The 26,565-nt window shown below is 50.2% G+C and overlaps 1 protein-coding gene across 20 annotated transcripts in view; it reads left to right on the forward strand.

Annotated features, from left to right (window-relative positions):
• The window catches only part of CACNA1G (calcium voltage-gated channel subunit alpha1 G), a 129,618-nt gene that overhangs the window by 91,295 nt on the left and 11,758 nt on the right, over nucleotides 1–26,565 (forward strand). For 6 of the 20 annotated variants that reach the window (XM_054170501.1, XM_054170502.1, XM_054170503.1 and 3 more), the window contains 13 exons: nucleotides 3,592–3,718; nucleotides 6,900–7,025; nucleotides 7,617–7,706; nucleotides 8,243–8,456; nucleotides 10,842–10,892; nucleotides 16,589–16,740; nucleotides 18,798–18,907; nucleotides 19,931–20,064; nucleotides 21,270–21,340; nucleotides 21,656–21,734; nucleotides 21,804–21,925; nucleotides 22,827–23,171; nucleotides 25,426–25,566. In XM_054170501.1, the coding sequence (XP_054026476.1) occupies nucleotides 3,592–3,718; nucleotides 6,900–7,025; nucleotides 7,617–7,706; nucleotides 8,243–8,456; nucleotides 10,842–10,892; nucleotides 16,589–16,740; nucleotides 18,798–18,907; nucleotides 19,931–20,064; nucleotides 21,270–21,340; nucleotides 21,656–21,734; nucleotides 21,804–21,925; nucleotides 22,827–23,171; nucleotides 25,426–25,566 (1,762 nt within the window). The remainder of the gene's footprint in view (nucleotides 1–3,591; nucleotides 3,719–6,899; nucleotides 7,026–7,616; nucleotides 7,707–8,242; nucleotides 8,457–10,841; nucleotides 10,893–16,588; nucleotides 16,741–18,797; nucleotides 18,908–19,930; nucleotides 20,065–21,269; nucleotides 21,341–21,655; nucleotides 21,735–21,803; nucleotides 21,926–22,826; nucleotides 23,172–25,425; nucleotides 25,567–26,565) is intronic. The other 14 variants (XM_054170505.1, XM_054170509.1, XM_054170516.1 and 11 more) reach the window with 8 other exon arrangements.

The following is a 26,565-nucleotide window of genomic DNA, read 5'->3' on the forward strand; positions in this document are numbered from 1 at the left end:
AGCAGCTTTGTGCACCAGTCATATCTTACTGCTGCTTCCTTCATAAAAGGTTTGCTTTGAGACAGGATTGTCTCTTTCAGGACAGAAATCCAGGATCCTGCTTCTGACAGAAGATGTTGTTTTACTGCCCCTATGTGAATAATAAGTCTAAATAACGATGGCCATGTCTGTGCATATATCATTCAAATACTCTCAACAGCTATGAAAGGCATTCTGTTAAACTGGGCCCTGTGCATGTTGTGCCTGGTGAGGTTTAGAACGTGAACTGCTTTTAATCATTTTTTATCTGGACAGATAGCACAGTAGGTGTGGTTCTGCTCCCTGGCCTTGGCACCAGACAGGTGGCTCCACTTTTTTCTCTTCATGTGTCCCTCGGTGTCTCCACGTCAGCTGTAGCTCCTGGGGGCAATTCCTGCCAGGTGGCCTGGTTGGTGGATCTCTGCTCTCCTGTTTGCCTGAGTTTTGACCTGTGTTAAGAAAACCTACAGAATAATCTGGGTAGCTCTGGGTAGATGAAGAATCGATTTTTCCATCTTTTAACTGTGGAATGCAAGTTTCTCTTTTGAGGTGGTGTGGTTCAGTCAGGTCTAGAGGAAGGGGCTTGGGTTGTGCTGAGCCCTGTTAGAGTCTGACCTAGTAAAAGCTCTGTATGCTTCTTTGTAGATCTATAGGTCTGCCTGGCCAGGATGTGGGTCTTTGTTTACTAGAGCCTTCCTCTGCACTCACCTGGGTGCATGAGTAATCTGCAGTTAGGGAAACAATACACTAACTGTAGGCTGGAGGGAGAGCTGCCATCTGGAGCATGGGTAGGATTAGGCTCTTCCATTGCTACTCCTTCCTGTTGGCATTCGCTCAGTTTTCTCAGGAGAGTGTTGTGAAGGTGTTCACTCAACAAGCTGCTTTCTGCTGCAAGGGAAATGTAAAAAAAGCAGCAACAAGCCCATTCCCTAAATACCTTCACAATCAGCTCTGCTCCTCTGTAACTGGATTTGTAAGAAATGAAGCAGCAGCCATCAAACTGGGGGGCTTTTCAGTAAGTCATAAATCTTGGCGTGTGGAAGCCCATCTGCCACTGCAGTGCACAGCTGGGCTGCCCTGTGCATGCCTCTGCCCACAGCTGCCCACGCAGCCGGGGATCTGCCCGGTGTGCAGCTGGCTCCACATGGGATGGCAGCTGGGATGGGCACCCTGGGGGTCTTCACACACCATCACTCAAGGCTCTGTGTCCCTCTGAGGTCCCCTGTGGAGACCAAGCCAATGTTTTTTTCTGTCCAGGGAGGTGTAGGGCAGAGACCAAAGTGAATGCTGCCTGCCCACCACAGAAGAGCTAACCCTGCCCTTCCTTGCCGTGGGCACTCAGGGGGAGGCTGCAGGGAGGACACCCTCCATGAAAAGCCAAGCTGTGGCCATGCATGCCATGCTAGAGTCAAGAGCACGGGACAGCTCTCCTGGTCTCTGCAGTGACTTTCCTGGGCAATGGTCTGAAGGACTGCTTCTGGCAAAAGACTTCCCTCGTTCTGTCTCCCGTCCTCCTGTGGCAACAGCCCTGTTGCCCGGCTCAGCCTTTGGCACAGGCACTGAACACGACTGCCCTGCGTGCCGGTCACAGGCCTCTGACTGCATGATTGATTATCAGCCTCCAAATTGAATCCAGGAGGATTCGAGCCCAGCTTTATGAGCAGAATTCCAAAAATATATTCACAAAGGGGTGACATTTAAAGATGTTTCCACAGCCCTCTGATGTTGCAGCCAGCAGAGGGATTGCTTTCACAATAGCATTCCTTCCTAATGCGTTCAACCTGCTGTTGTTGGGATCAAGTGTTGCAGCTTAAGATACAAGAGAAATCAAAACTGAAAATGCATTCAGAATTCCTGTGATGGACTTCAATGCTGTTTTACTCCCTACAGAGCCTGGGCTTTGACTTCCAAAGCAGATGGATAAATTATTCACTTTTCATACCATCACAGTATGAAATAGTCATTTCACAGACTCTCTCCTATCTGTCATATTATCACCTTTGCTAATTTTTTTTTTTAATCTGTGGAAGGAGGTCTTCATTAATGCTGATCTACTACTTCATCTAAGTGCTGCTCTTCTTCTGAGAGCTCTGATTGGTGTAGCAGGCTGGACATTAGCAAGTGTGATCCAGCTAGGGTGAGGCTGGCAGTGGGTTTGGAGTGTTTCACGCAGGGGTTTTACAGCGCTGCGAATGCTGAGACTATCAGAACCATCAGGAACTCGAGGGGTTAACATTTCTTCACACTGACCAAAATGCAAAATGCCTCATTTCACTTCCCCATTTGTGATGTGCCTGATGCAGGCTGGAATCGTCCTGACTGCAGCCCTGGTGAGTCTGTGGCTCTGGCACGTCCAGAGGCCTTCAGCCCAGCTGGAGGAGCTGCAGAAGCAGTGGGTTTACAAGTCTGGTGTCAGCAGGACTTTGGGCAGTACTGATGGGGCATGCTGACATGTTAGAGCTGGCACTGATCTGTAAGTGCTGGCACTGATCCTTCTTAGGGAGTTACAGCCTCTCAGGAGAGTGGCAGGACTTGCCTTGCAAAGACTTGCCTTGATGCTAGATCAAGCCCTCGGTCTGAGGCAGCTCCAAAGTCTGAAGGTTTTCATTAGTGGGAACTGTCGTTTCCTCAAATCTCTTCAAAGCCTTTTGTCCCTGTAGGGCTGGAAACAGCACTGGTGTGGAGCTAAACTGGTGGCAGCTTTCACCCTTCTGCATTCTCATCTGTGGAATCCCCTGGTTGACCAAAACAGCTAAATGCTGCAGTTTCTCAGCTCCTTTTTCTCCTCACACATGTCTGTGCAAAGTCAAACAAGTAACTTCCTACTTTCTCTCTCTGCTGGATACCAAACAGTGTCTCACAAGGGAAATCACTTTGTTATTTCTAGAATAGGCTTTCTTAATAAGTGTTGGAGAAAATTATCAACTTTATGCTCTGGAGACTAAATTTTCTTCCTCCTTCCCAAAAATTTAAAGATGCTCCAGCAGTTTAGACTACAGGCCTTTGATTTGGAAGACCTGACCTTGGCTCCATCCTGTGTGGCAGTGGACAGAATGCATCAGTCAGGATCCTTAAAGGCACTAAAGTGACTGGTTTCTGTTGGAGTCATGGAAAGGAATTGCCTGCATGTCTCTCAGAACGTGGCCTGCAGTCCTCCTACACCTCAGTTTCCCATCTGTAGTTTGACAGCTGTGGTATTTCACCAGAACAGGATCCAGAATAGGAAGTGGGTTGGATTAAAACCGTAATTCTTAGTTTGAAGAATATGGGACTAGCCTATATGTCTTCCTTTCCTAGGTCTTCTCCAATGATTTTTCTTGACTGGCTCCTCATAGGTGGTCTCCTCCTCCCCTTCTGTTATGTAGAGCGCCGTGTGTAGGCAGAGCTCTTTTCCCTCACACACCTCCAGAAGCTCACAGGACAACCTTCCAGAACTGCCTCCATCACCACTTTTGACTTATTTGTCATTTAGAAAAAAAATCCCTAGTGCTGATTTCTCCACGTCTTCTATCTTGGCAGGAGGCAGACCTGGGCAAGAACTGCACTAACATTTTTTCTTGCTTGCCCCCACAGAGTCATCAGTCGTGCCCAAGGACTGAAGCTGGTGGTGGAGACACTTATGTCATCCCTGAAACCCATTGGGAACATCGTGGTCATCTGCTGTGCCTTCTTCATAATCTTTGGGATCCTAGGAGTTCAGGTGAGGCCCCAACCCAAAAGTGTCCTGAGGCCCAGATGGCCCCACATGAAGGTATCTGTGCCAGTGGGCACACTCTAAGTCCTTCTCAAGCTGAACCAATGGGCAGTTTGGCCTCCTTGGGCAGCACTCTCTGCTCCTAGCCAGGAGGAAGCAGAATCCCATGGCCAGAGTTCAAACCTCATCAACAATTACAACCCAAAGAGAGTGGCCCAGCCCAGTGACATCCCTGGTCACAGCTGGAGGAGCAATACTTAGAGCCAGTGGGGTTGGTTTTGCCAGTCTTTGGTTCCACTAAGGTCCTCTGCCCAGCTCTAGAACTATGTGATGATTCTGGTTGACTTTATCATAGCTAACAGCCTGCAACAACTCTGGCCCAAAGGCTTTTGCAGCTCTTGTTTCCCAAGCCAGAAGCACAGTGTGGCCTTCCAGGTGCTCTCAAGATGCCTTTATTCTTGACTTCCAAGTCTTGGCTGTGTGTCAGTCAATGGGTTGAACTTTCTTGAAGTGTCCCTGTTCCATGCAATCTTACAAAAGCCAACAAGATGCCACCTTCAGAGGTACAGAATGGGCTTTCTTCATAGTTTCCCCACCACAAGAACTTCTGCTCTGCTTGTAGTGGGACATTACTCAAGATATTTCTCCACTTTCTTCCCACAGCCACACCATACAAGGGTCAGGCCTGAGGCATCACATCTGCCACCAGAAAACCTTTGCCCAGGGAGACTGTTAAATGCCATTCCTGTTTCATCTGGGAGGTAACATGGGGACATCTCCCTTCCACCTTCTTCCCAGTGAGGATGTAGAAACTCTCCAAGCTCAAATTGTTGGTTTATGAGCTCCAGAGAGACCTTGACCTGGAGATTCATTCAGATTCTGACAGTTTGTATGACTGCAAGCTTGTAGAAATAGGCATTTCTGAGCCTGCCTCCTACCAGCTCTGCTGGCAATATCCTCAGTCCCAGGAGTGCAGCAGCCCAGGGGAGCAGTGGCAGTTTGCAATGCAGTTGGTTTCTCATTACCTGGGAAGAGAAGATTGTTTCATAGAAAGGTTCTGACAGAACAACACTTAGTTCTTTCTGAAGTTTGTGTGATCTGTCACAGCCGGCTTTGGAAAGCAGCTCTGCTTGGCTTAGGAAAGGTGTCTTATATAATATTTTATACTAATATACTGTTTCAATAATAAATACAGCACTGCAAGTAAGCAGACGAGACTCATGTCACCCATAGCCACTTTAGCAGCTGGATTGCCTCAGCATTGTTTGGCCCTACCATCACACCATCCACTGCACTAAACAGATCCATAAAGCTGAGCACATCCCTTAAGACAATAAAACCCTCAGACACAGGAGAATGTGTGCCCAACAACAACCCCTGAGCATGCTCTTTGCATTTCCTCCCTGCTAATTGTGGCTGCCTTCCCCAGTGACTCGCAGTCTGACGTTCAACTGTCACGGCTGTCGGTGTGGCTACGTGGGAGAGGCTGCTCCTGCATGCAGGATGCACAGCTCTGTTAATGGTTATGGCTAATGAGGTGTAAGATGAGGGCCAGAGCTATTTCCTATGAAAAGATGATCTCTCAGTTTATTTTCCCATGTAAATATAACCTGGGGATCCAAGCAGAGGATTTTAGTGCTGCTGAAATGCAGACATCCCTGTTTCTAATGAGGTTTCCTCATAGCAGGGCAGGGTCTGCGGCAGAGCTTGCCCACACGTGAACAGTCAGCAAGGAGACACAAGAACCAGATAAAACAAGCACAGCTGGAAGCGCTGGGCCTTGCCCAAGGCTGAAGCACTGATGGGGATCAGCATTTTTGCACACTGGGCTTTGCATTTCCAGACCCCGCTGGTGGCCGTGGCACTGCTCCCGTCCTGGTGGCACTGCAGAAGTCGCATTTGTAGGCAGTTGTTTACCTTACTGTCCAATTAAAGCTTTTCTCTGTGAAGGCTCTGTCCCCCAGCCTGCCTTACAACAGGCAGTGTTTCTCATTGGGAAGATGAGGGAACAGTTCCCTTGCATCCAGAAGTGTGATGGCTGCTTTGCTTGGTGATTCACTTGGCATGCCTAGAGAGCATCCTTCTGCTGTTGATTTCTGAAGGAAGCCCATGGAGTAATGCCTGGCTTTATCTTGTTCACTCCTATTTCTGCTATTGGTCTAAAATAAACAGATCAAAACCCATCAGCATCCCCTCTCTGTGTACCCAGGTGGTGTTCCAAGGAGCCTGGAGAGCAGGCTGCCATTCCCCCAAACCAGGAATGTCAATAGCTTCTGTCAGCAAATAAATTCAGGCTGGCTGGATGTCTCCTGAGCTTTGATACCATCCATCCTGCTAGCATCAATCACCCTGTCTGAAGCAGTAATCATCTCCTGCCACTCTGTTCTGTTCATGGGAAGCACCAGGTCTAGAATTAAGTGTATGGAGGCCGATGTTCCTTGTGCAGCTGTAAACCATGAGCTGACTCCTCAGGAGCTGCATCTCTCCTGGCTTATACCAAAGGAAAAAAGCTCAGGATCAGGTACCCAGCAAGCAGCTGGGCTTGGCTCCTTAATCTCTGCACAGGGAATATTTTCAGACCTCTGTACATCCTGCAGAGCCTAATGATGGCTGGAGCAGAGCACCTAGGATCAGAGACCAGAGTGGGACTGACAAGAATCTTGATTCTGCAAGAGCCCAACGTCACTTGCAGCAGCTCAGCTCTTCTCTGATGTGTCCCCTTGTAACCTGCGGGAGCAGAGCTGAGTCTGTCACTTTCCCTCTTCAGTGCCACCTTGACTCTCCTGGCAGAGGCCTTTTGTGTGCTGGTGAGCCTTGAAACCAGTGTGGTTAACTGGGCAGAGTGGCTGGAGCTGTCCCAGGTGTGGTAAGAAGCTATTAGCTGGTCTGGGCTGTTGACTAGGGCAGTGCTTGGAGCTGGTGACCCAGAAGCAAAGGCCTTTAGGCCAGGCTCAGATGGCTGAACCAGACAGCCTCATGCTCGAGGTGGGTGTCCTAGAAGCTGTGCCATCATGTCTCTGCTCTCAAGGTGCATTTCTAGAGGCTGCTGGCATCCAGTGACCTGCAGGAGTGAGGCTATTCCCTTCCCTGGCTGCGCAGAATTTCCCTGGGAGAGACCCCCACCCCCTGCAGAGATGTCCTGCGGACCCACCCCTTACAGTTCCTCTCTTCTTTGCCTGTTTTGCAGCTTTTCAAAGGCAAGTTTTTTATCTGCCAGGGGGAGGACACCAGAAACATCACAAATAAATCGGATTGTGCAGAAGCCAGCTACAAATGGGTCCGGCACAAGTACAACTTCGACAATCTCGGGCAGGTATTGATGGAAGGGTGGTTTGCTGCTTTGCTCCTTTGCTGCTTGGCTTGAACCCTGTGCACTCTTATCCCTGGGGGATTCTCTCACTGCCAGTCACAGTAAATATTCAGTTCACAGACAGAGCATTCTGTCCTGGGAAATCCCCAGGGTGGTGTTTCCAGGCAGGCAGACACTTCTTTTCAGAGCAGAACAAGCACGTGTGGCTTCGTGGGACACTTAATTGCTTCCCTACTACATAATAAACCAAATGCATCTTGAAGAAGGCCCTGTCTGATAGAGCTGGGCACTGCAACACTGCCTTCTTTTAGCAGCATGGTAAGGACTAATTAGTTGGGAGCTATGGAGACCTGGAGGGTGGAAATGAAGCTGCCTTTGTCTTCAGCTTTGTGGTTTCCCAATTGTTGCTCAGTGCTGAACCAGCTGACACTGACAGGATTTTGCTGCCAGGAGAGAGCATGGGCATCAGTGTCCCATTACCTTGCAGGAGATGATAAGCCTCAGACAGGAAAGGGCAAGAAGGAGTAAAATGTTACAAGTGAAAGAGCTTTAGTGCAACTATGTCTATCTTTTTTTCCCCCAACCTGTTTGTAGGCCCTGATGTCTCTCTTCGTTCTGGCCTCCAAGGATGGGTGGGTGGACATCATGTACGATGGCTTGGATGCTGTGGGAGTGGACCAGCAGGTAGGGACTCCAGCAGAGCTGTGGGGGAAGGAGTCCTCAAAGGTCACACATTTGGGCTCTGGCTTTTGCACAGTACCTTTGCTTTCCACAGGTTGTGGGGTTAGGATTGAGGGAGGCCTTCAGCCCAAGTTCTGGAGTCTGGTGAAAAGTTGAGATTTGGGCCTGACCTTTTCCCTACAGGTTCTGCAGCACAGCTGGTGTGATGAGCAGGAGCAGAACCGTGGCATGGTTTGACTCCTTAAAAACTTTGAGGAGAAAAGAAGGGCTCAGAGTGGGCACAGATCTTGGTGAGGGACTTGCAACAGCTGCAAAGGTTGTTGCTGTCCTGCCATTTTGGCTCTTGTGTCCTCCATGTGCTTTGTGTTTTGGGAGCACTCATTTGACATGTCTGAGGGCTCTGATTTTGAGGAAGAGCAGCGCACACTGAGCTGCGCCAGAGGGACATCCACAGGTTTTGAGGGCGAGGCAGTTGCAGCAATTTGCTCCCTTTCTGGGTTTTGAGGTCCGGTTGGCATTTGTCTTCCTCCACTTTGCAGCCAGTCATGAACTACAATCCATGGATGCTTCTCTACTTCATCTCCTTCCTGCTGATCGTGGCCTTCTTTGTCCTCAACATGTTTGTGGGGGTGGTGGTGGAGAATTTCCACAAGTGTCGGCAGCACCAGGAGGAGGAAGAAGCCAAGAGGCGGGAGGAGAAGAGGCTTCGCCGGCTGGAGAAAAAGAGAAGGAGTAAGGAGAAACAGATGGCTGGTCGGTAGTCTTTCCACATCTTTCTGAGTCCTGCTTGACCTTCACACGATTCCCTCCTCCCTCCCCTCCCTGCCTCGTGTCTGGTGATCGTTCCTCTCCCAAAAGCATGTCCAGCTATAAAATTTGCATGAAGGAAGTAGTCTTGTTTTAGGCTGAGCAAGGAGCCACAGAAGCCTTTTCAATGGCTGCATGATTTGCAGTGACCTTTCCATTGGAGGTTATTGAAATTAAAATATCATAAAAATCAGACCTGGAGCTTCTTGGATAGCAGAGCTCAGTGTTACACAAATAGTGACAACTGCAAAGATCAGCAGTGCTGGCTGGCACCATAAATCTTCTGAGTCATGAGCACCGTTGCTGATAACTGAATTCACTATTTGGTTTATTACAGCCTTGTAATGCCACAGTGATGTTACCTGTCCCATTTATCACGCAGGGTTATTTATTGGCACAGTAGCACCACTGCTGTTCAAGAGTGTAATAAAATAATGGAGCCATCTCGTCCTTGTAACGCTTAAGAACCCCTCAGAGAAACATATCAATGAATTTGCTTGAGAAATACAGATCAGGGAAAGCAGCAGCTGAGGAGAGTAGGCAAAACAGCTCTGACGGAAACTGAACCAAAGTCCAAGGGGGACATGCAAGGCTGCAGCCCTGCCCACAGAAAGCAAAAGGAGGCTAGACCTCCCCTCTGCCCAAAGTCTCCAGCCTGGCCTTTGTCTTTTAGTTCTTTTTAAGTTGGCTGAATAAGTAAGAAATGAATCGGTCAGAGGCCACAGGTCATGGGTGCCCCTTGCATGCTCTCTTCTGACTGAACTTTCTCTGTTGTCCTTTGTGTCTGTGGCCTGACATTTTTCCTCCCTGGTCAGCCCAACTGCTGCTCTCTCTGTGTCCCCTTTCACACTTCTGCTCTATCTCTGACAGACTTTAGTACTGTTTAGGAGGTGTCTGATCAGCCCCTTGTTCTGAAAGCTGCTAAAGTTAAGTCCTTTTTGGTTTTGTAATAGTCTAAGAGATGTTTAACAGCTGTGACAGGCTTAGGCATGCAACCAGGTACCACAGCAGTGTCTTGGCCTCTCTCAGCTCAGCACTCACCCAGCACTGCCTTTTGGTCACATCTCTGAGTCCTATGAGCTTCACAGGTTCTGTAACCAATAGGATGCACCACAGCAGCCTCTGGATCACACTGCGGGTTGTGTCGAGCCTGGCTTCCTCCATGGCCAGAGGAAAGATGGAGGCTTCCCTCGGGAGCGGTGGAGGACACGTTAGACTGTTCTCAGTTAAGTGGGATACAGATGGAAAGAATTGTTCTGTTGTTTTGCACATCAAGGAAATGCCTAGAAAGCTCTTTCGGTCAATCCAAGCTCCCAAACACAGTTTCAGGCTGATGAGCTGGAAAATGTGTTTAAAGGCTGGGTAGAAAGATCCTTACTTCCAACTGCAGGTTTGGAGAGCAGGCTCTGCTGTAGAGGACAACCAGAGGCCCAGTTGTTAGTGACCTGAGTTATAATGCTGCAGGAACTAGAGGAAGGAAAGAGGCAAGACTGGGAAATTTCTCTGTAGGGAGGAGTCACAAACTATCCTTGGAGATGCAGTTATTCATTCAGTCCTATGAAATGCCTAATTAAAGAGGCAATAAACAGCTATTTTACTGAGGATCAAATATTGCTGAGTGTTTAGTTACCATAAAACCTTTGAAGAGCTAAGTAAGAAGCTCTCCAAATCGCTTCACAACAGTTTTCCCAACTCAAATTCCCTGAAATGTTGGTTTTAATGGACCGTGTCCAGCTTTGCTCTCAGAGCAATGGATGTCACTGCTTAGCTTCCTTCTGCACAGTGGGAACTTGCAGATGATACCAAGACTAAGTAGGGCTTTGATTGTGCCAGCAGCTGCATTGGGGTTCCTTTCAGCCAGGCTTCCTGATGCCCAAACCAAGCTGTGGTTGTCAGATGCAGACAATCGCAGACCTCTAACTGCTTGCACATCACAGACTTTTCAAATGTGGTTGTCCAGCTCTGAAGCCCACAAAAGCAAGAGAGGTCCCAGCCTGGAGAGATGCAGGCAGGGGGGTGGTTGCTGTAAGGTGCTCTGGCCCAGCAGGATGTGTGCAAAGTCCATCTTTCAGGAGTGTCTTCTCTTTCCTCATCAAGTGAGGGCTTTCTCAGGGGTCTCTTGGGCTTCCACCTGTGCTTGCAGGAGAAGTACAAGAGCCCTTCCTTTTCCACCATGGGTGCGAGCTGACCCTCCACGAGGCCCAAGGAGAGGATGCCACAAGGAAACATTCCTGGTAGAGGCAGCGGAGACCCCGAGAGCCGCAGGGGCCTCCGGAGGGGACGGGAGGCGTTGGCGCGCTGCGGGTGATTAACGCCCTTTCGTTCTTTTAGATCTAATGCTGGATGATGAGTTAATGGAGAGCTCAGCCAGTGCAGTGCAAGGTACTGGGAAGCCTGCACGTCTCGTCCCACCTGCCTGGCAGTGCTGTGTCACTAACGCTGGCCGCCGCTGCTGGGAGGCTCCCACTAAACCTCTGTGTGGTGCAAGGCTCATTCGCTTCCTCACGGCACACGCGGCTCGTTGAGCTGCAGGTCTGCAGGCCTGGCTCAGGACTGACACTTGCAAACCCTTCATTTACCCTGCGATCATCTTATGTTCTTCAGTATCTCTTATTTTTTTTGCTGGTTTCCATTAAGACACTCTCAGATTTTCATGGCTTTTTTTTTTCTTTCTTTTTTTTTCCCCTTCCTTTTTTTAAACTTTCTTTTCATTTCTAGAGAGCAATGGCAAGGCTGTGAAGCTGTTCCTCTGTCGTTTAGCTTTCCAACCACCAGCTGAGGAGTGTCTGGGTAGTTTACAGAAGCATCTCTGGAAGGCAGGCAGCCCTACTTAGGGAGGTTAATTCCACTCCTTCTCCAGCCCTTGCTCATTGCTCCCTGAATCCCGTGCTTCAGGGAGGCAGGGCTGCTTTCAGCAGGGTAAAATCCAGTGTGGTGCAGAGCTGTGGTGCTTTGACAGAGTTGACCCTGCAGCAGCCCTCCCATGGACATGGGGCACAGCTGCTGTGCTGCCCAGCGTGTAAACTTTTCCTGTTGCCTGAGAGTTGCTCCATGCCCAGGGCATCTTGTGAATTAAGAGAAATAAAGATGACACCCTGAGCCCTGTGCAGGTGCTGGTGAGGAGGGACCAGCTGGGCTGAACGCTACTGGGGGTTTGGTCTGGCCGCCCCAACCCAGCCCTGGCTCAGGGTCTCTGCTCAAGGCTGCAAACCTGTCCCTTGCTCTTTTCATTTCTGGCAGAGATTTTGATCTGGGAAGCATTTGGTGTGCTTCATAGCTTAAGAATATTAGCCTGAATAATTAAAGAGGCGCCAGCACAGGAACAAATGCAGCTGTAGGCTTTGACAAAAAACAATATGCCAGGAAACTTGTGCCACGGAGAGTCTCACCTGGGAGCATGCTGCCCCTGCTCGTGTGGGAGCAGGGCACCGCCAGTTCTCCCTGCAGGGTGAGACAAGGTGAGGGCTGTCAGCCTTGGCTGCAGAGGGGAGTTCTGGGAGCCTGAGGTTCCTGCCTTGGACTGCCAAGGCCTTGCTGTCAGCTGTCAGGACATGCTTTAGCAAATCCTCACTCCCCCCACGTTGTCACTCCTGGTGCTTTGATCTCTCCCCCTCATTCTCGCTCTCCTGGGGGCAGCAGGGCTGGGTATTCCTGGGTGTGTGGGGCTGTCTATTTTTTCTTATTTTTATTTCATGGTGGTTCTTCTCCTGCTCCTACAGAGCTCCATCAAGGAGGGTTTCTTTGTTTTTAAGACACTGAACTCATTCCAAAGGCCTCTATTGCCCTGAGCAGGCTCAGAAGCACTCTGGGTTTGCCTTACAATCTGTGCTTGACGCCTCTGTGCTTTGTGTCTCCTTCTGTTGCCCCTCCTTTGGGTCCAGCCGTGGTGGATGTGCCAGGCTGCTCTGCAGGGGCAGCATGGGGGCACAGGAAAATTTTCTTTCTGAACCTGTTGGGGGGGGGGGGGGGGGGTTGGATCTGAGGGAACCAGTCCTGGGTGCTGTAGATGAACCTCTTGTGGCTCAATGAGAAACCCGGAGTTGTGATCCCAACCCTTCCCCACATCCCTGCAGTCAGAGGGCTGCCTTTCTCTTCCTGTTAAGATAAGCTGGAGGTTCGTGTGTGTGTGTGTGTGTGTGTGCTGCTGCCTGGTGCTTAGTGAGTTTATTTTGTTCCTTTTTTTTTCCGGTCACGTCTACATTCTATCACAGCTGGGGTCTTCTCCATGGAAATAATTAATCATCTTCCATTTTTGCCTTTTTTTAAAAATTATTATTATTAACTTCATTGAGTACAATAAAAGCCAAGCAAAATGTTGTGTTTAAGTGAAGAGAAGAAAAAATTCCTTCAGCGCAAACCACTCTTTAACCTAATAATATTCCCGATACAGTTTGTGAATCCAGCTGCGTCACGGGCTTACTGCTCACTGCTTTGCTGCTGTCCTGCAGGTACACTCGGAGCTGCAAAGCAGTTAATTCCCTCATTACAGGAAAGGGAAGAAGCTGGAGGAGACAGTAATGGAATTGTCCCACTCTCGTGAATTCCAATTTCCCGTGCCCACACACCTCCTGCCCGAAAACCACCTCGGGGGAAGTGGCAATTTCTCTCTTGACAGGGCATTTATTGGGAGGCAGATGCTCTTTGGAGATGTTTTGGAGCCTCATGCCCAGCCTGATCGCTCACCTAGGAAAATGCAGTCAATGGGAAGAGAGTGGCCCTGGACCTGTCACCCCTGTGGCAACTGGCACTGGTGCTGCCCAGTGTAGGGCTGTGCCCAGTGCTGCCCTGCTGGTGCCACTTCACAGGTCACATCCTAGAGCTGTCAGACAAACAGAAGCTCAGGGTTTAGTGCCCCGAGCCTGAGCTGTGATCATCAAGGCTGAAGGAGCAGGCCTAGGAAGGGGAGGTGTTTGTCCCACAGCCACGGTGGTCACCACCTTTCCAGATGGGCAGGAGAAGACGGTGCTGGGTTTGGGAACCCCCAAACAGAGGTTAGGGCTGCTGGGTTCTGCCTCCCAGCCCTTGTCAAGGAGATCAATTATAATCCCATAGAATGATGCCAAGAGAGGTACAGAGTATCTGCTTAGGAAGCAACTAGAGTTGGGAGCTGATAAAAACAATAAGCCAAAGGTGAGTGCCCCTGTGACAGGCACCTACTCCCCTTGCTGGTGTGGTCTCCTTAGACCACCACTGCCCAGGATGAACAGACAGATGTCACTCTCCCAAACCAGCTCTCAGATGACTGCAAAATCTCTTTCCTATCTGGCTTTGGAGGAGATTGCTCAGGCGCTGCTGTCTGAGCTGATTTTCCCCAGTGTGACAATACCTAAATTTGAGAGACTTCTCCCTCTCCCCCGCGCCTGGCCTCCAGCCACGGTGAAGCAGCTTGATTTACACCCTGTTTACCAGCCCCATGTCTTGTAGTGGGCTTTTGCTGTATTTCCCCATCTTCTCACATTCTCATCCTGCCAATTCTTTTGTTTGTTTGCTCTCCTCCTCTTTTCTTCAATGCCATGTGTGCCGGGAAGCCAAGTTAACCTCTCCAGTGATAACCAAGACTAACCCAGAGCTCTTGTTGTTCTTGACACAGTGTATTGTACAGTAGTGTGGTGTTGTGTTAGTTGTGAAGTTCACCACCTGGACTTTAACAGATGTCTGTATTTCCCAAGATGTTGGTATTGTTTGGATCTTTACTGCAATAATTCAGCTGGGACTGTGTGATGTGGGCATGGGCTTTGCACAGGGACAGCTCCACGTGAGCAGTGCTCAGCATCTCTGCAGAGCTGGGCAGGGTGGGTTTGGGGAAGGGGATTTGCACAAGAACAAGGATATGTTTTTTTCTGCTCAGAAAGGTCCCTGCCCACCTAGACACAGTCGGGGTTTGTTTCTGGTCCTTGGGCAGCATGCCAGCTTGTGTGATTTATCTTGTGGTGATTCCTGTCTTGCACTAACCTGCATGGCTGCATGTGGGGAACGGTGGTGCGTAGTGGCAGGACTCATGAGCAGGGCTGGCAGATCCCCTCCCAACAAAGCTAACAGGGAAGAGTGAAACATTCCCTGAGAGCACAGGATGCAAGGACACCTGCCAGAGCAGCATTTGCAGAGGTGTGGCTGTGGAATCCTGGGGGCTGGGAAAGGTGAAAAGGAGCTTAGGGGCTGGGAGGAGGGGGGTGAAAAGGCGAGAAGCCTCTGCAGATCTGAATGGTTGGCAGCCCTGCTCATCAGGTCAGGCACCAGCTGATCCAGGGCAGCAGCCCTGCACAGGAGACCTTATGCAACTTCTCTCTAAATCCTCCCTGCATCGGTGCTGTTCTGCGGGGTTTGGAATTGCCTATCAGTCCCAGCCAAGAGAAAATACAAATTCCAGTGTCATTGTTCATGAGCAAATCCACTGCCAGAAAAAGCAGAAACAGCGACAGTGTTCATTTGAATGTGAACTGCAGGTAAATGTGGAAGCAGTAAGTGATCCAGTTACAATGGTGTTCCTTTCTGGGATGATAAGTTGGTTCATAAAAATAGGTCCTGTTCCTAACCTAATTGTATTCAAACATTTTAGTTAATTTGCTACTCATAAATTAGCATAATGTGATCGAGATATCTCCACTTTATGGAGATTTATGCAGATTCTGAGGTATCTGACAAAGTCTTGGGAGTGAGTCAGCAGCTACCGGTCTGCTTTTTCGCAAGCACTTAATGTATGGGTGCAGGAACCTTCATTCTGCAGCCCTGCTGTCGATACCAGGAGCGAGCACTCAGGTACAGATCACCCAAAGCACAGAGCAGCAAGTGAGTCTTCATCCTGTCTTTTGTCTGGTGGCACCGAGGCAGAATTATGGGCATTCCAAACCCCTACAGAATGAAGCTGCTGATTGCTGTCTGGCCCCTGGGCTGTGAGGGAAAGGTCTGTCTCTAAGAGCAAACCCAACTCCTCTCGTTTTTCAGGGTCACATTATGAAACAGGGAGCACCCCAAACCATTCAATCTATGGCTTTGATTGCAGTGTCATTGGCTGTTGACAAAGTGAATTCTATTTCCAGGCCAAATTTAATCTTCTAAGATTACATTTTCCCCAAGGGCAATCCAAACCTGTGCTTTGTGGCTTCATTCTGCCCAACTTTTTGCTCCACGTATCAGCCTGCACATTTGCTCAGCAGCACTAAATATCAGGCCCTGCAATTCTTACAGCTCAGTAATTTTCATAACCAGTTGATCATCTAATTATGAGAGTGATATTGTACTCTGACATATTCAAGACAGTCCTTTCCACTGCAATCTGCATTATAATGCCTCCTTGGAAATTGTTCTGAATTATACACTCAGCCTTGGCATTTCCTCGTTAGAGATTAGGTGAGCAAAGGAGTTTGTCTGTAGGAACATTGGAGTCCACGAGCACATGGCCCCCCGAGGCAGCCCAGCACGGGCGGGAGCTGAACGGTGAAGTCTGCACTTTGATCGTCTTGTCCAGGTGGAGGATCCTGAGTTTCTAATTGTTAAGGCTGACTGATCAGTTTGCCTGGATGTTTTTATGGACCATTTTTCAGGGCTCTGACAGCCAAGATGTTGGATTCTGCTCACTCTGCAGTTTATTGCAAAGAACACAGGATGGCTGAATTCTCTTTCCAAGACCACCTCTAACTCACCGACTCATGATTTTAAGCCATCGTTGGTAAAATCTGTCCCAAACATCTGACCTTTCACTGGGTTTTCAGATGCTCTGGGCACTTTTAAGATCAGCAGAAACAAAAAATGTTGGTTTAATTGAAACTTAACTGAAATTTCCCTCCAGGGAAAGCATTCTCTAGCAGCACAATAATCCCAGCTCACCTCATCCCTGATGCCATAAGGCTGAGTATAGCGCATGCCCCACAGGAGACCTTTAGTGGACGTAAAATGGTAGCAGCCCTACTGTGTATCAAAGATGGTAACGTGCCAGCAAGAGAGAAGGGGATAAAGAGACAGCATGGGGCTGTAATCAGTCTAGACTGTCACCCTCGGAGCTGGGCTGTGCGGGTGCTGTGGCTGCGGAAGGACACAGGGCAGGGCTGTGATGGTGCCTCTCTGCTCTCCTCCCCTTGCAGAGGCTCAGTGCAAGCCCTACTACTCAGACTACTCCCGCTTCCGCCTGCTCATCCACCAGATGTGCACCAGCCACTACCTGGACTTGTTCATCACTGGAGTCATTGGCCTCAATGTCATCACCATGGCCATGGAGCACTACCAGCAGCCCAAGGTACTGGGACAGAGGGAGGCAAGCAGCGGGGAGCCATGCTCAGCTGTGCTGGGATGTGCTGATGGGCAGGGTTAAGGCCAGATTTGGTGTTAGACTTCACCATGCCCAGCTTGTCCCTTTGCCCTGGTGAGTGACCCATCCTAGAGATGGCTTCCAGGTCAAACTGTGGCTTTCAGTACCTGGATCTGGTTGCACTTTTCCCTTCTAGTCAAGTACAAAAGACTGCTCTGGAAATGAGGGTGGGAACAGGCTTGTTTGGTTTGCTAGACAAGGTCATCACTGAAATCTCCCATTTTTCTCTTTTGGTTATCCAACCAACCCTCCCTCCCCACCCCAAAAAAAACCCACAAAAAAACCCCAAACCAAACCACCACAAAACCCCCACACCAACACAGAAGAATTTTGGCAATGTTTCTTTTTTCCAAGTTTGTTCTAAATTGCCAGTGTCCCACAGGGCCCAATTTTCACAGGCGCTGGGTTCCATCCTGCTCTGTAAAATACATTTCAAGACATTAGTGTGCTCAGTTCCTGAGTCTTTGTCATACTCTGAAAATGAAAACAGCCTGTCCTGGGCTGTCAAGTCTCTTGTGCCTGAAAATGAAATGGAAATGGCTGCCTTTGCCATGTCACTCGTGTTTATTTTTATTAGCCACTTTCAGAATGAATAAATACAACACACAATAGGTGGAAATATGCTTTAAGACTGGACTTGAATGCTTAATGTAAAAGCCTTCAGACAACTAAGACATGCAAGAGGGGAAAAAACATCCTCCAGCCTGTCATAAAGAAGCCAAAAAGTGAAAGGGCACCAGGCCAGTGGATTGTTTCTGTTCAGGTCACCTTTAAGCACCCTGGAAGGCTCACTGCATGGCTCAGTCACTGGTGATGAGGAAGCTGTTGGCTCAGAAGCTGCTGCTGGAATGGCTTTGGGCAGGCGTCTCCCCACAGCGGCACTTTCTCATGTGTTGTAGAGATGTTGGGCAGGCTTTTGGTTTTAATTCTCTTTAGGAAAATAACATTTTGTCTCTAAGCCTCTGGTATGCAGCATCTGGGTAGTAACTTTAAGACTGGGCTGTGCCGAGATGACAGCACGGTCAGAGCCGGGCTGAAGCAGAGCCCCCCACCTCCCTTTGGTGTGGGTGACTGCTGGCAGGGGTCCTGCAGGTAGTCAAAGGGTAGCATGTACCAGAGAGCTCTGTATCCAAACTGAAATTGCTTGGCATGCTGGTGCTGAAGGGGCTTGGTGGAGGAATACCCCAGGATGCTAGAGATGCTGCAGCTGCCCATAGAAAGGAAGGGCTGCAATGTTATTATGTTCCTGCCACCCCTTTGCAGTGACAAATTAAATGCACATTACTGAAGAGGCCATGCAGGATGCTGCTATCACAGAGCTCCTTCACCAGAACGACTTCTGGGGTGAAATGGCTTAATGCCTGACTGTGCAGCAGCTGTCCCAGCCAGGAGGAACCTGTAGCTAATGACCAGGCTGTGGTCTGTGCAGAGGAAAGGGTGAGCAGAGGGAAATGCAAGCCACTCACTCCTGCTGGCGTTGGCACCCCTCTCTCCTGCTCCTTGCCAACAGCTCAAGGTGAGGAGTGACAGGCTGCCACAGAGGGGCCGTTTGGCCACACTTGCAGGGGCTGGGCCAGCCCCGGGCTCCTGCGGCGGTACAGGAAGGAGCAAGTGGCTGAGGTTCAGCTTCTTGCCGAGAGCAGGAGGGGCTCTGCGCTGCTGGCACCTGCACAGGCAGCAGCTCCTGTGCTCCCCGAGCAATCGCGGCTGGGGCTGTTACCGCCCCGGGGTTTGAGCTGTGCCTTGGGTTTGTGTCAGCTCCTCCTGTGAGCTCCACCAGCCAGGCTGGGGTCAGGCAGCACTGCAGTCTGTGCTTCCATGAAGTACTGGGGCTCTTCCCTGGGACGTTTCTCTTGGGAGGGAGCCCACGGCTGGAGCCTGTTGTCTGTAGTTTGGAGATGAGTTGTGAAAGGAGGGGAGGTTTGCAGGCAGCAAAGCCCTCAGCAGAGCTAGCATCTAACCCTGCTCCTGTGTCTGTATCACAGGTTCTTGATGAAGCCCTGAAGATTTGCAATTACATCTTCACTGTTATCTTTGTCCTGGAGTCTGTTTTCAAGCTGATTGCCTTTGGGTTTCGTCGCTTCTTCCAAGACAGGTAACAAAAACTCCATCCTGGTTGCTGGGCAGCAGCAGCTTTCTGGAGACAGCTGCCCAGATGTGGTAACCTGGTGTGCTTCCCAGTGGCGTCAGTCTGACACGTGTGAAGCCTTTTTGGTATGATTGACAAACCTGCTTCAGTGGAGGCTTGGGATGTGAGCTGGAGGGAGGGTTGTGCATGCCGAGGAGTGTGACTGCAGCCCTCGGGCCCTCGGGAGCGGACAAAAGAGGAGCAAGCTCCATCCCGAGCAGCTGGTTCTCTTCTCACACCAGTTACATGTCCATAGATCAAGGGTGCCTGATAAAGCAACAAAACTGATGCAGAGAGGGAATCTGGTCCTGACTGGAGTTGAAAGAGCAAAGTGAGCTCTTTCAGTGCAGGTGGGCAGCAGCAGGAGACATGGCTGTTTTTTCTGGATTTTCACTCTTACCTCACAAGGGCAGATTTTGTGTCCTTGGTGAATCTCTATCCTCCCACTCTAGCTTCCTTTAGTGTTAGCCTCGAGTGCTGGTACTGACCAAGGCTTGGCACAAGCACTTCAGCCACCCAGGGACGGTGCCATCATCTGCCCATGTTTTGGCTGCCTGTCTCTGACCCGGGGCAAATCCTCGGGGCCTTTCCTTCACCCAGTGTCAGTTTTGTTGCAGGCCTGGACATGGGTTCTGGTTCTTCCTGGGGCAGGTCTCATGCTGAGATCCATGAGTCTCGTGTGTAGAAGTGGACAAACTGATACTGCAGTGCCTGCCCTGAGGACCGCAGCCTCTGGGCACAAAATTGCCCAGCTTTTGTTTCTGTTTGCCCTCAGTCAGGAAGAGCTTTGGAACTGGCTGATCCTCTAAGGAGATGCTTTAGTTAGGAGGATTTCATAACAGAGCTGCTTTTGTGTAACACCCTCAGAAAAATGCTGCAGATTCATCTGAGGGCTAGGGCCATTGCAATGACTGGAATCTGTGTGAAGCAGGCTGCCTCCCCTGGCCAGCTCCTCAGTGGATGTTAAACTTCATTATGTGTTGTCTCCAGATGGAACCAATTAGATCTGGCAATCGTGCTGCTGTCGATCATGGGCATCACTTTGGAAGAGATCGAGGTGAACGCTTCGCTACCGATTAACCCTACTATAATCCGGATCATGAGGGTGCTCAGGATTGCTCGAGGTGAGATGGGTGATGCACAATTGCCTTCTCTTCGAAGTGCAGGGTCCCCTGCAGGAGAGAGCTAAGTGTTGGGAAATGCTTCTGGGGCACATCCCCATCGTGATGTGCATAGCTCTGGCATCTACAGGCTGTAAACAAATAAAAGAACAATGGGGGAAATACTTGCAAGGAGCCAAAGAGCTGAGCCAGCTGCCCATGTGTCTCTGTCTGAGACAGACTTGAAGGCTGAGAGCTTAGAAATAAAGGAGAAATAGCTGTGGTTGCAAATCCCAGAGAGGTACCTGCACTGTGGCCACAACACCAAGCAACACTCCAGGCTTGGGGCAGAGTGGCTGCAAAGCTGCCTGCTGGGAAGGGCCCTGGGGTTGCTGATTGATAAGCAGCTGAACATGAGCCAGCCTGTGCCCAGGTGGCCAACAGCATCCTCTGTCAGGACCAGGGAGCTGATCGTGCCCCTGTTCTTTACACTGATGAGGGACCAGCTCAGATACTGTGTTCAGTTTAGGGCACCTCAATACAAGAAGGGCATTGACGTGCTGAAGTGGATCCAGAGAAGGGTCGTGTAAGGGGCAGCTGGGGAAACTGGAGGTGTTCACACTTCAGAAAGGGAGGCTGAGGGGATACCTCTTTGCTCTCTACAACTCTCTTGACAGGAGGTTGGAGCGAGGTGGGGGTTGGTCTCTTCTCCCAAGTAACTAGTGAGGGATGGCCTCAAACTCCAACAGGGTAGGTTTAGGCTGGATGTTAGGAAAAATTTCACTGATATATCAGTGATTTTGCTGCTTATTGGATCCCTAAGCATTAGAAATACAGGCATTTTGCACCTGGAAATGCACCCTTCTGAGACAGGTGTAGATCAGCTCCTCAGGGAATCGAGGTGGTGGGAAGCCTGTGGAAGTGGGAAAGTAGCCCCAGGGCTGGGAATTGACAGCTCAGAAGTGGGAAGGAGCAGGGGCCAGCACAGATGAGGCGGGGCTGGGAAGCAGCCAGCAGGGCGAGAAGGGCTTCTGCAGTCTCGGGGTGGCTGCTGCTGCTCAGGGGCTTGGATCTTGTCCAGGCAACCAGGGGGGAGGGGTGGCCTGGGACTGCTGCAGCTCCACAAGAGTTCACTTTGCTTTTCCCATACGCTGTGGCCCTGGGAGCGGGACTGAGTTTGTTCCTCCATGCTAATGCTGTGTTGCCTTGTCCCGATGTGCTCTCTGCAGTGCTGAAGCTGCTGAAGATGGCTGTAGGGATGAGAGCCCTGCTGGACACCGTGATGCAGGCGCTGCCACAGGTAACCACTGCCGTATCGCAGCAGATCTCCTCTGGCCCAGAGCTCATTTCCTGCTGTGGAGGAGTGCTAATCATTTTATCTTTGCTGTCATTAGAGAATCCCATTTCCCCTCCGAAGCACAGGCTGAGATACAGTCCTCACATTGAGGTCATTTTTCCCCCGAAGCAATTTAAGTTTTGGATTAAAGAATGCAGCAAGAAACAGGTCTGGAACAACAACAGAAAAATAACAATAAAAAAAAATCAAATTTTAGAAAAATCAATGAATGTTCTTTTTTTGTGTTTTTTTCCCCCCCATTTCTTTTTCTCTTTCCAGGTGGGGAATCTGGGTCTTCTCTTCATGTTGTTGTTTTTCATATTTGCAGCTCTTGGAGTGGAGCTGTTCGGAGACCTCGGTGAGTGCGGGGCGCGGGCGGGGGGCGGGCGCGGGGCGCCAGGCTCTGACGCTGTGCCTGCTCCCGCAGAGTGCGACGACAGCCACCCCTGCGAGGGGCTGGGCCGCCACGCCACCTTCCGCAACTTCGGCATGGCCTTCCTCACCCTCTTCCGCGTGTCCACGGGGGACAACTGGAACGGGATCATGAAGGTGAGAGCCCTGCAGAGGCTGAGCGTTGCCTGCAGCTGCGTCCTGTGGAGCTGCTCCCTCTGCCCGGCTGGGACGCGCACTCCCCGCGCTGCGCCGCTCTCCGCTTCCGTGCCCTGGGCAAAGGCTCCCATTCTGTTCTCTCCTCCAGCAATGTGGTGCCTGGGGCTGCAACCCTTTGGCATACTCCATAAGTTCCCTTTTTTGTCCTAAGAGAGCAATTTAAAAAGAAAGGGAAAAAACTAAGAGCCTCCTCTCTCCAGCAGAGCAGTTCAGCCCAGTAACATCCAGCAGTTTTGGTTTTCCCTTGTAAGCCTCCAGTTGCTGCTGTTGCTACTGGCACTTTGGTTTTTTTCCTGGGAAAACCCATGCTTGAAAGTCTATCTGAGGGGCCAGCCGTGCAGGCATGCTCTTGTGAGGAAATCCTGTCTGGGAGCACACAAAGTGCCAGCAAGCCCAAGGGGATCACTTCTCTGCCCATTTGGAGCCCATGATCACCATTAGGTGACCTGAGTGTTAACGGTAGGATGTGAACTTGAGGAAGGAATGGCTGCAAGGCCAGCAGCTGTGGGATAGCTGATGGGTTGCAGCTGCACCCTGCCTGCCCATGGATCCCTCTACCACACTTGTGTGCTTGGTGTCCAAGCTGCTAAAGCAGCCTTTCCTTTGGAGCATCAGGGTCTCCATGGCTGTTGTTGCACGCTCCAAGGCCAGTATCCTCTGAGCCGCCTTGTGGTGACTAAGACAGAAATGTGAAGTTTTACTGGCAAGTATTTTACCATTCTAGACATGGGATTTGCCCAGTCCTCTCAGGTTTCTTCACGAGAGCATAACCCATTGCAGCCTGATGACAGCAGACTGAGGTCCCTGCTAGAACATGTTCCCAACCCTCCCCCTGTTTCAGGACACGCTGCGAGACTGTGACCAGGAGTCCACCTGCTACAACACCGTCATCTCGCCCATCTACTTTGTCTCCTTCGTGCTGACAGCCCAGTTTGTGCTGGTGAATGTGGTGATAGCCGTGCTCATGAAGCACTTGGAGGAGAGCAACAAGGAGGCTAAGGAGGAGGCAGAGCTCGAAGCAGAACTGGAGATGGAAATGAAGACAATTGCCCCTGGCCAGCCCAGCCCCTCAGACATCCTCATGTGGACAGGCAATGCCGGTGGGGAGAGGCCCGAGAGCCCCCGAGGATGTGCTAACCCCATGCAAATCAAGGTGGATTCTCAGCTCTCCTTAGTTTACCCTATGGTGAGAATCAAAGTTGGAGGGTGAAGAGGGCTTGACCTGCACCTTTGCTAGAGGCACACGTGCACGAGTGGGCCGTGAAGTGGGGGTAAGCCCTGCCCCCAGGGCTTGTATTCCTCACTGTCTGCTGATGGGCTGCTGGGTAGTGTGGGAACAGATGTGCCAGGGTGGAGACCCTAGTTGGGTCTCAAGACCGCCTTGATGCATCTGTTTGGAGGTAGAGAGCTTTGCAATTTGTCCTGGAGATAAGCCCAAGCCACCAAGTTCAGAGCTAGCTTCAAATTTGCTCCTCTCCAGAGCGTGGGCTAGTTCCTTTGTGGCAGCAAAATGATGAGCAGAATGTGTTTCCTTTTCTAACACAGACCAGGAACCTTCACATGAAAGAGGAATGAAATTTGGCTAATATTTGCTTAAATATTAAATTGCTTTTATGTCACCTCAACTTAAAACCCATCCACACACTCAAGCCTGTAAGAAAAGATTCTTGTAACAGCAGCATAATCCAGAGGGGCCTCAAACACTCACCGGGACTGGTGGCAGAACTCCCGCCAGCAGGAGTCGAGCCCAGGCAGGGCTGCAGTGTGGTAGCTGCTGTGACTTGCAGTGAGTCTCTTTAAAGCAGGTTGTGGATGAAGACTTAGTCTGAGGAGTGAGAGAGGTGAGGTCAAGACCCAGACAGGTCCTTCAGGAGGGACATGGACTGGATTTATAGAGGAAAACCGGCCCAGCCCTTTTTAGTCTTAGTTAATTGCAAATTGGGTTAAACTCTACACAGCCCTCACAAGCTTTATTACATCTGATTTCACAACAGCCCATCTTGGCTTCTGCCCAGGGTGGACTAATGAGTGTTCTAATGCATGAAAAACTCATTTATGACCTGTACTCCAAGGGTGAAAAAGAGTAAATCCCTGCTTAAGCTTTGCTTCAGTTCTTAAGCTACTGGAAATTTCTGGTGCCATTAGGAGTCACTGATGTCTGAGCTGGAGTCCAAAGCTTCTCTTTGGCATGGGAAAAAGGAGTTCAGGACAGTAAGGGGAAATCCAAACTCGTTATGTCCTCTAGGAAGAAACAACATATCCCAACTGCTGTTGCACAAGTTAGGCAGAGCACTGGGAAACTGTCCTCAGCACTGCTGTCCTGCATCAGTCCTCATGCTGGCAAAAAGAGAGATTGAAAGACAAATTAGTGGAAGGACCCTCCCAGCTCTTCAGGCTCATAAACCTGCTCTCTCTGGAGGTGACTTTGGAAAGGGCTCATTCCAGTCAGTATCTCCAGGGCACGTTTCTTGCTCTTTCACTCAAACAGAAGCCTCAAAAACTTCCAGGAGATTCTATTCTGACTATTTATTCTCCCAGCCAAAATCTCCAGGACAAATGTGATGTTTGAGCATGACAGCAGAGGAATACAATTCCCAGGACGTGACCCTGCAAGGACATGTGGTCAGCATGCTCTTTGGCTTGCCTGTCCCCCAGGAGTTTTGCACTTGTGCTGCGTGACTGTAGCAACAGTCCTCATCTCGTTGGATGTGGCAGGCGTTCCCTGCCTGAAAGGTGCACCTCTGAAACTGCTCCCAGGCTGCCTGTGCAAGCCAGACCCTGCTCTCTATAACCTCCTGTTGGCTGGGCTCTGACTAGCTGGTTTGAAGTTGGCCAGGACAGCTGAGGCACCTCAACCCATGTCTGGCACATGGATTAGTGACCTGATGTGTGTCCATCCTGGTCATCTGCAGCTTGCATGGACAGGATGTTAACTCCTCTCCAGGTCAGGTTGTTTTAATCTGCCTGCTCTCTGAATATGGATTCTGGTGTGGAGCATTAGGTCCTCCTCCGGACAAGTGTGGCCAGTGGGGGTAGAAGCCTTACAGCAGCTGTCCCGTGGAGAAGCTCCCAGCAGCAGGTATCCATATGTTGCTGGACCAGCCCTCAGCAGCCCAGATCCCAGTAGTACCCAGACCTGTTTGCTGGGAGCCAGAATTGTCCCGGAGGAGGGTGCTGAGCGGGAGCCCCACGGTGCAGGGCAGTGGTGTCAGCCTCGTCTCTGGCGGTGTCTGGGGGAGCTGTTGCTGCTCACTGTGATTTTACTGCACTGTTCTCTCTCTTCTCCTGTCCCCTGTTTCTGTTGCTGCTCTTTCCCTCACCACTCCCATCTCCCTGTTCTGTTCTGGGTTTTACACTCTGTCCTTTCTCTCTGTCTCTGCCCCTTGCTTTTTCCTCTCCCTGGCTCTCTCTCTCTGCATGCCACACACCACCCCTCCTAGGAGAGGCACTTGTTTGATACCATATCACTGCTGATCCAGGGATCTCTGGAAGGAGAGCTGAAGCTGATGGACAACCTGTCAGGCTCTGTGTGCCATCATTATGCCCTCCCAGCTCCCGAATATTGCAGCTCTGAGAACCAGGTTAATATTCCTAATTTCCTGCAAAGTCTCCATCCAAACTCAATTTGACTGAGACCTTTGATAGTTAAAGTTCTTTATGTAGTGCAGTCACAGGAGTTTGAGGTGTAAATCATTTGGGTTTATTCGGTGGGAGATGAGATCATACCTGGGGTTATGATGATGTAGGTCAATGCAAGGGCGAAAACACAGGCTCTGCATTTCCCTCTGCAAGACAGCAGCAAGTTTCCCTTTGGGATTCGCTGTTCCTGAGTGTTGTAGGGAAAATCTCCATCTCTGGGGTTCATTAAATGGTCTCTACATTTGGTGCCTCCTTACACTGCCTGAAGATCCAGCTGTGAATGGTTTTCCCAAAGAGGCTTCTTGCAAGTGGGTCACTGGAAACTAGATCCTCATCTTTGATCGAAAGTGAGTGTGTGAGGCAAGGCAGCCCCTAACGCTGTGCTTGAGTAGCTGTTGTGCTCCAGTGAGCAGGGCTGGAAATGAGTTCATTGACTTCTTAGATTAAGATCCCTCTTTTCTCCAGCATGATGCTCTTCAGAGCAAACATTTTCCCTGAAGGCCAGCAGTGACCACAGCAATGATTCAAGCACACCTGCAGCTGGAACTGAGTATATTCTGTGGTTCTTCAGCACTTTTGCTACACCCCACCCCCCACCCCTCTGCCTAAAAATAGCAGATTTTTGTTAAATCAGTGTGCTTATTTAGGAGCTCCCTGACACTCTAAATTACCCAACTGGGTGGTTCATTAGAGGAAAGGAACAAGTTCCGGTGAAATGAATTCCTGCTGCAGATCTTTTCACAGGGGAGAAGCTCTCCAGCTGATCACTGTGAGCCTGCCCCAGTGGGGCAGCAGGGAACAGCTGCCCCCAAGCACTGCTGAGAGATGGGGACAGCAGCTCTGGGGGCAGGCAGTGAGGTCAGGACAGAGCTCAGCCACAGCTGGCTGGGAACTTTTTGTCACAACATTTTTCACCAGAAAAGTGCTGCTACAGTGAAAAC

This window comes from Dryobates pubescens, chromosome 20 (assembly GCF_014839835.1).
Source record: "Dryobates pubescens isolate bDryPub1 chromosome 20, bDryPub1.pri, whole genome shotgun sequence".
Taxonomy (NCBI): domain Eukaryota; kingdom Metazoa; phylum Chordata; class Aves; order Piciformes; family Picidae; genus Dryobates; species Dryobates pubescens.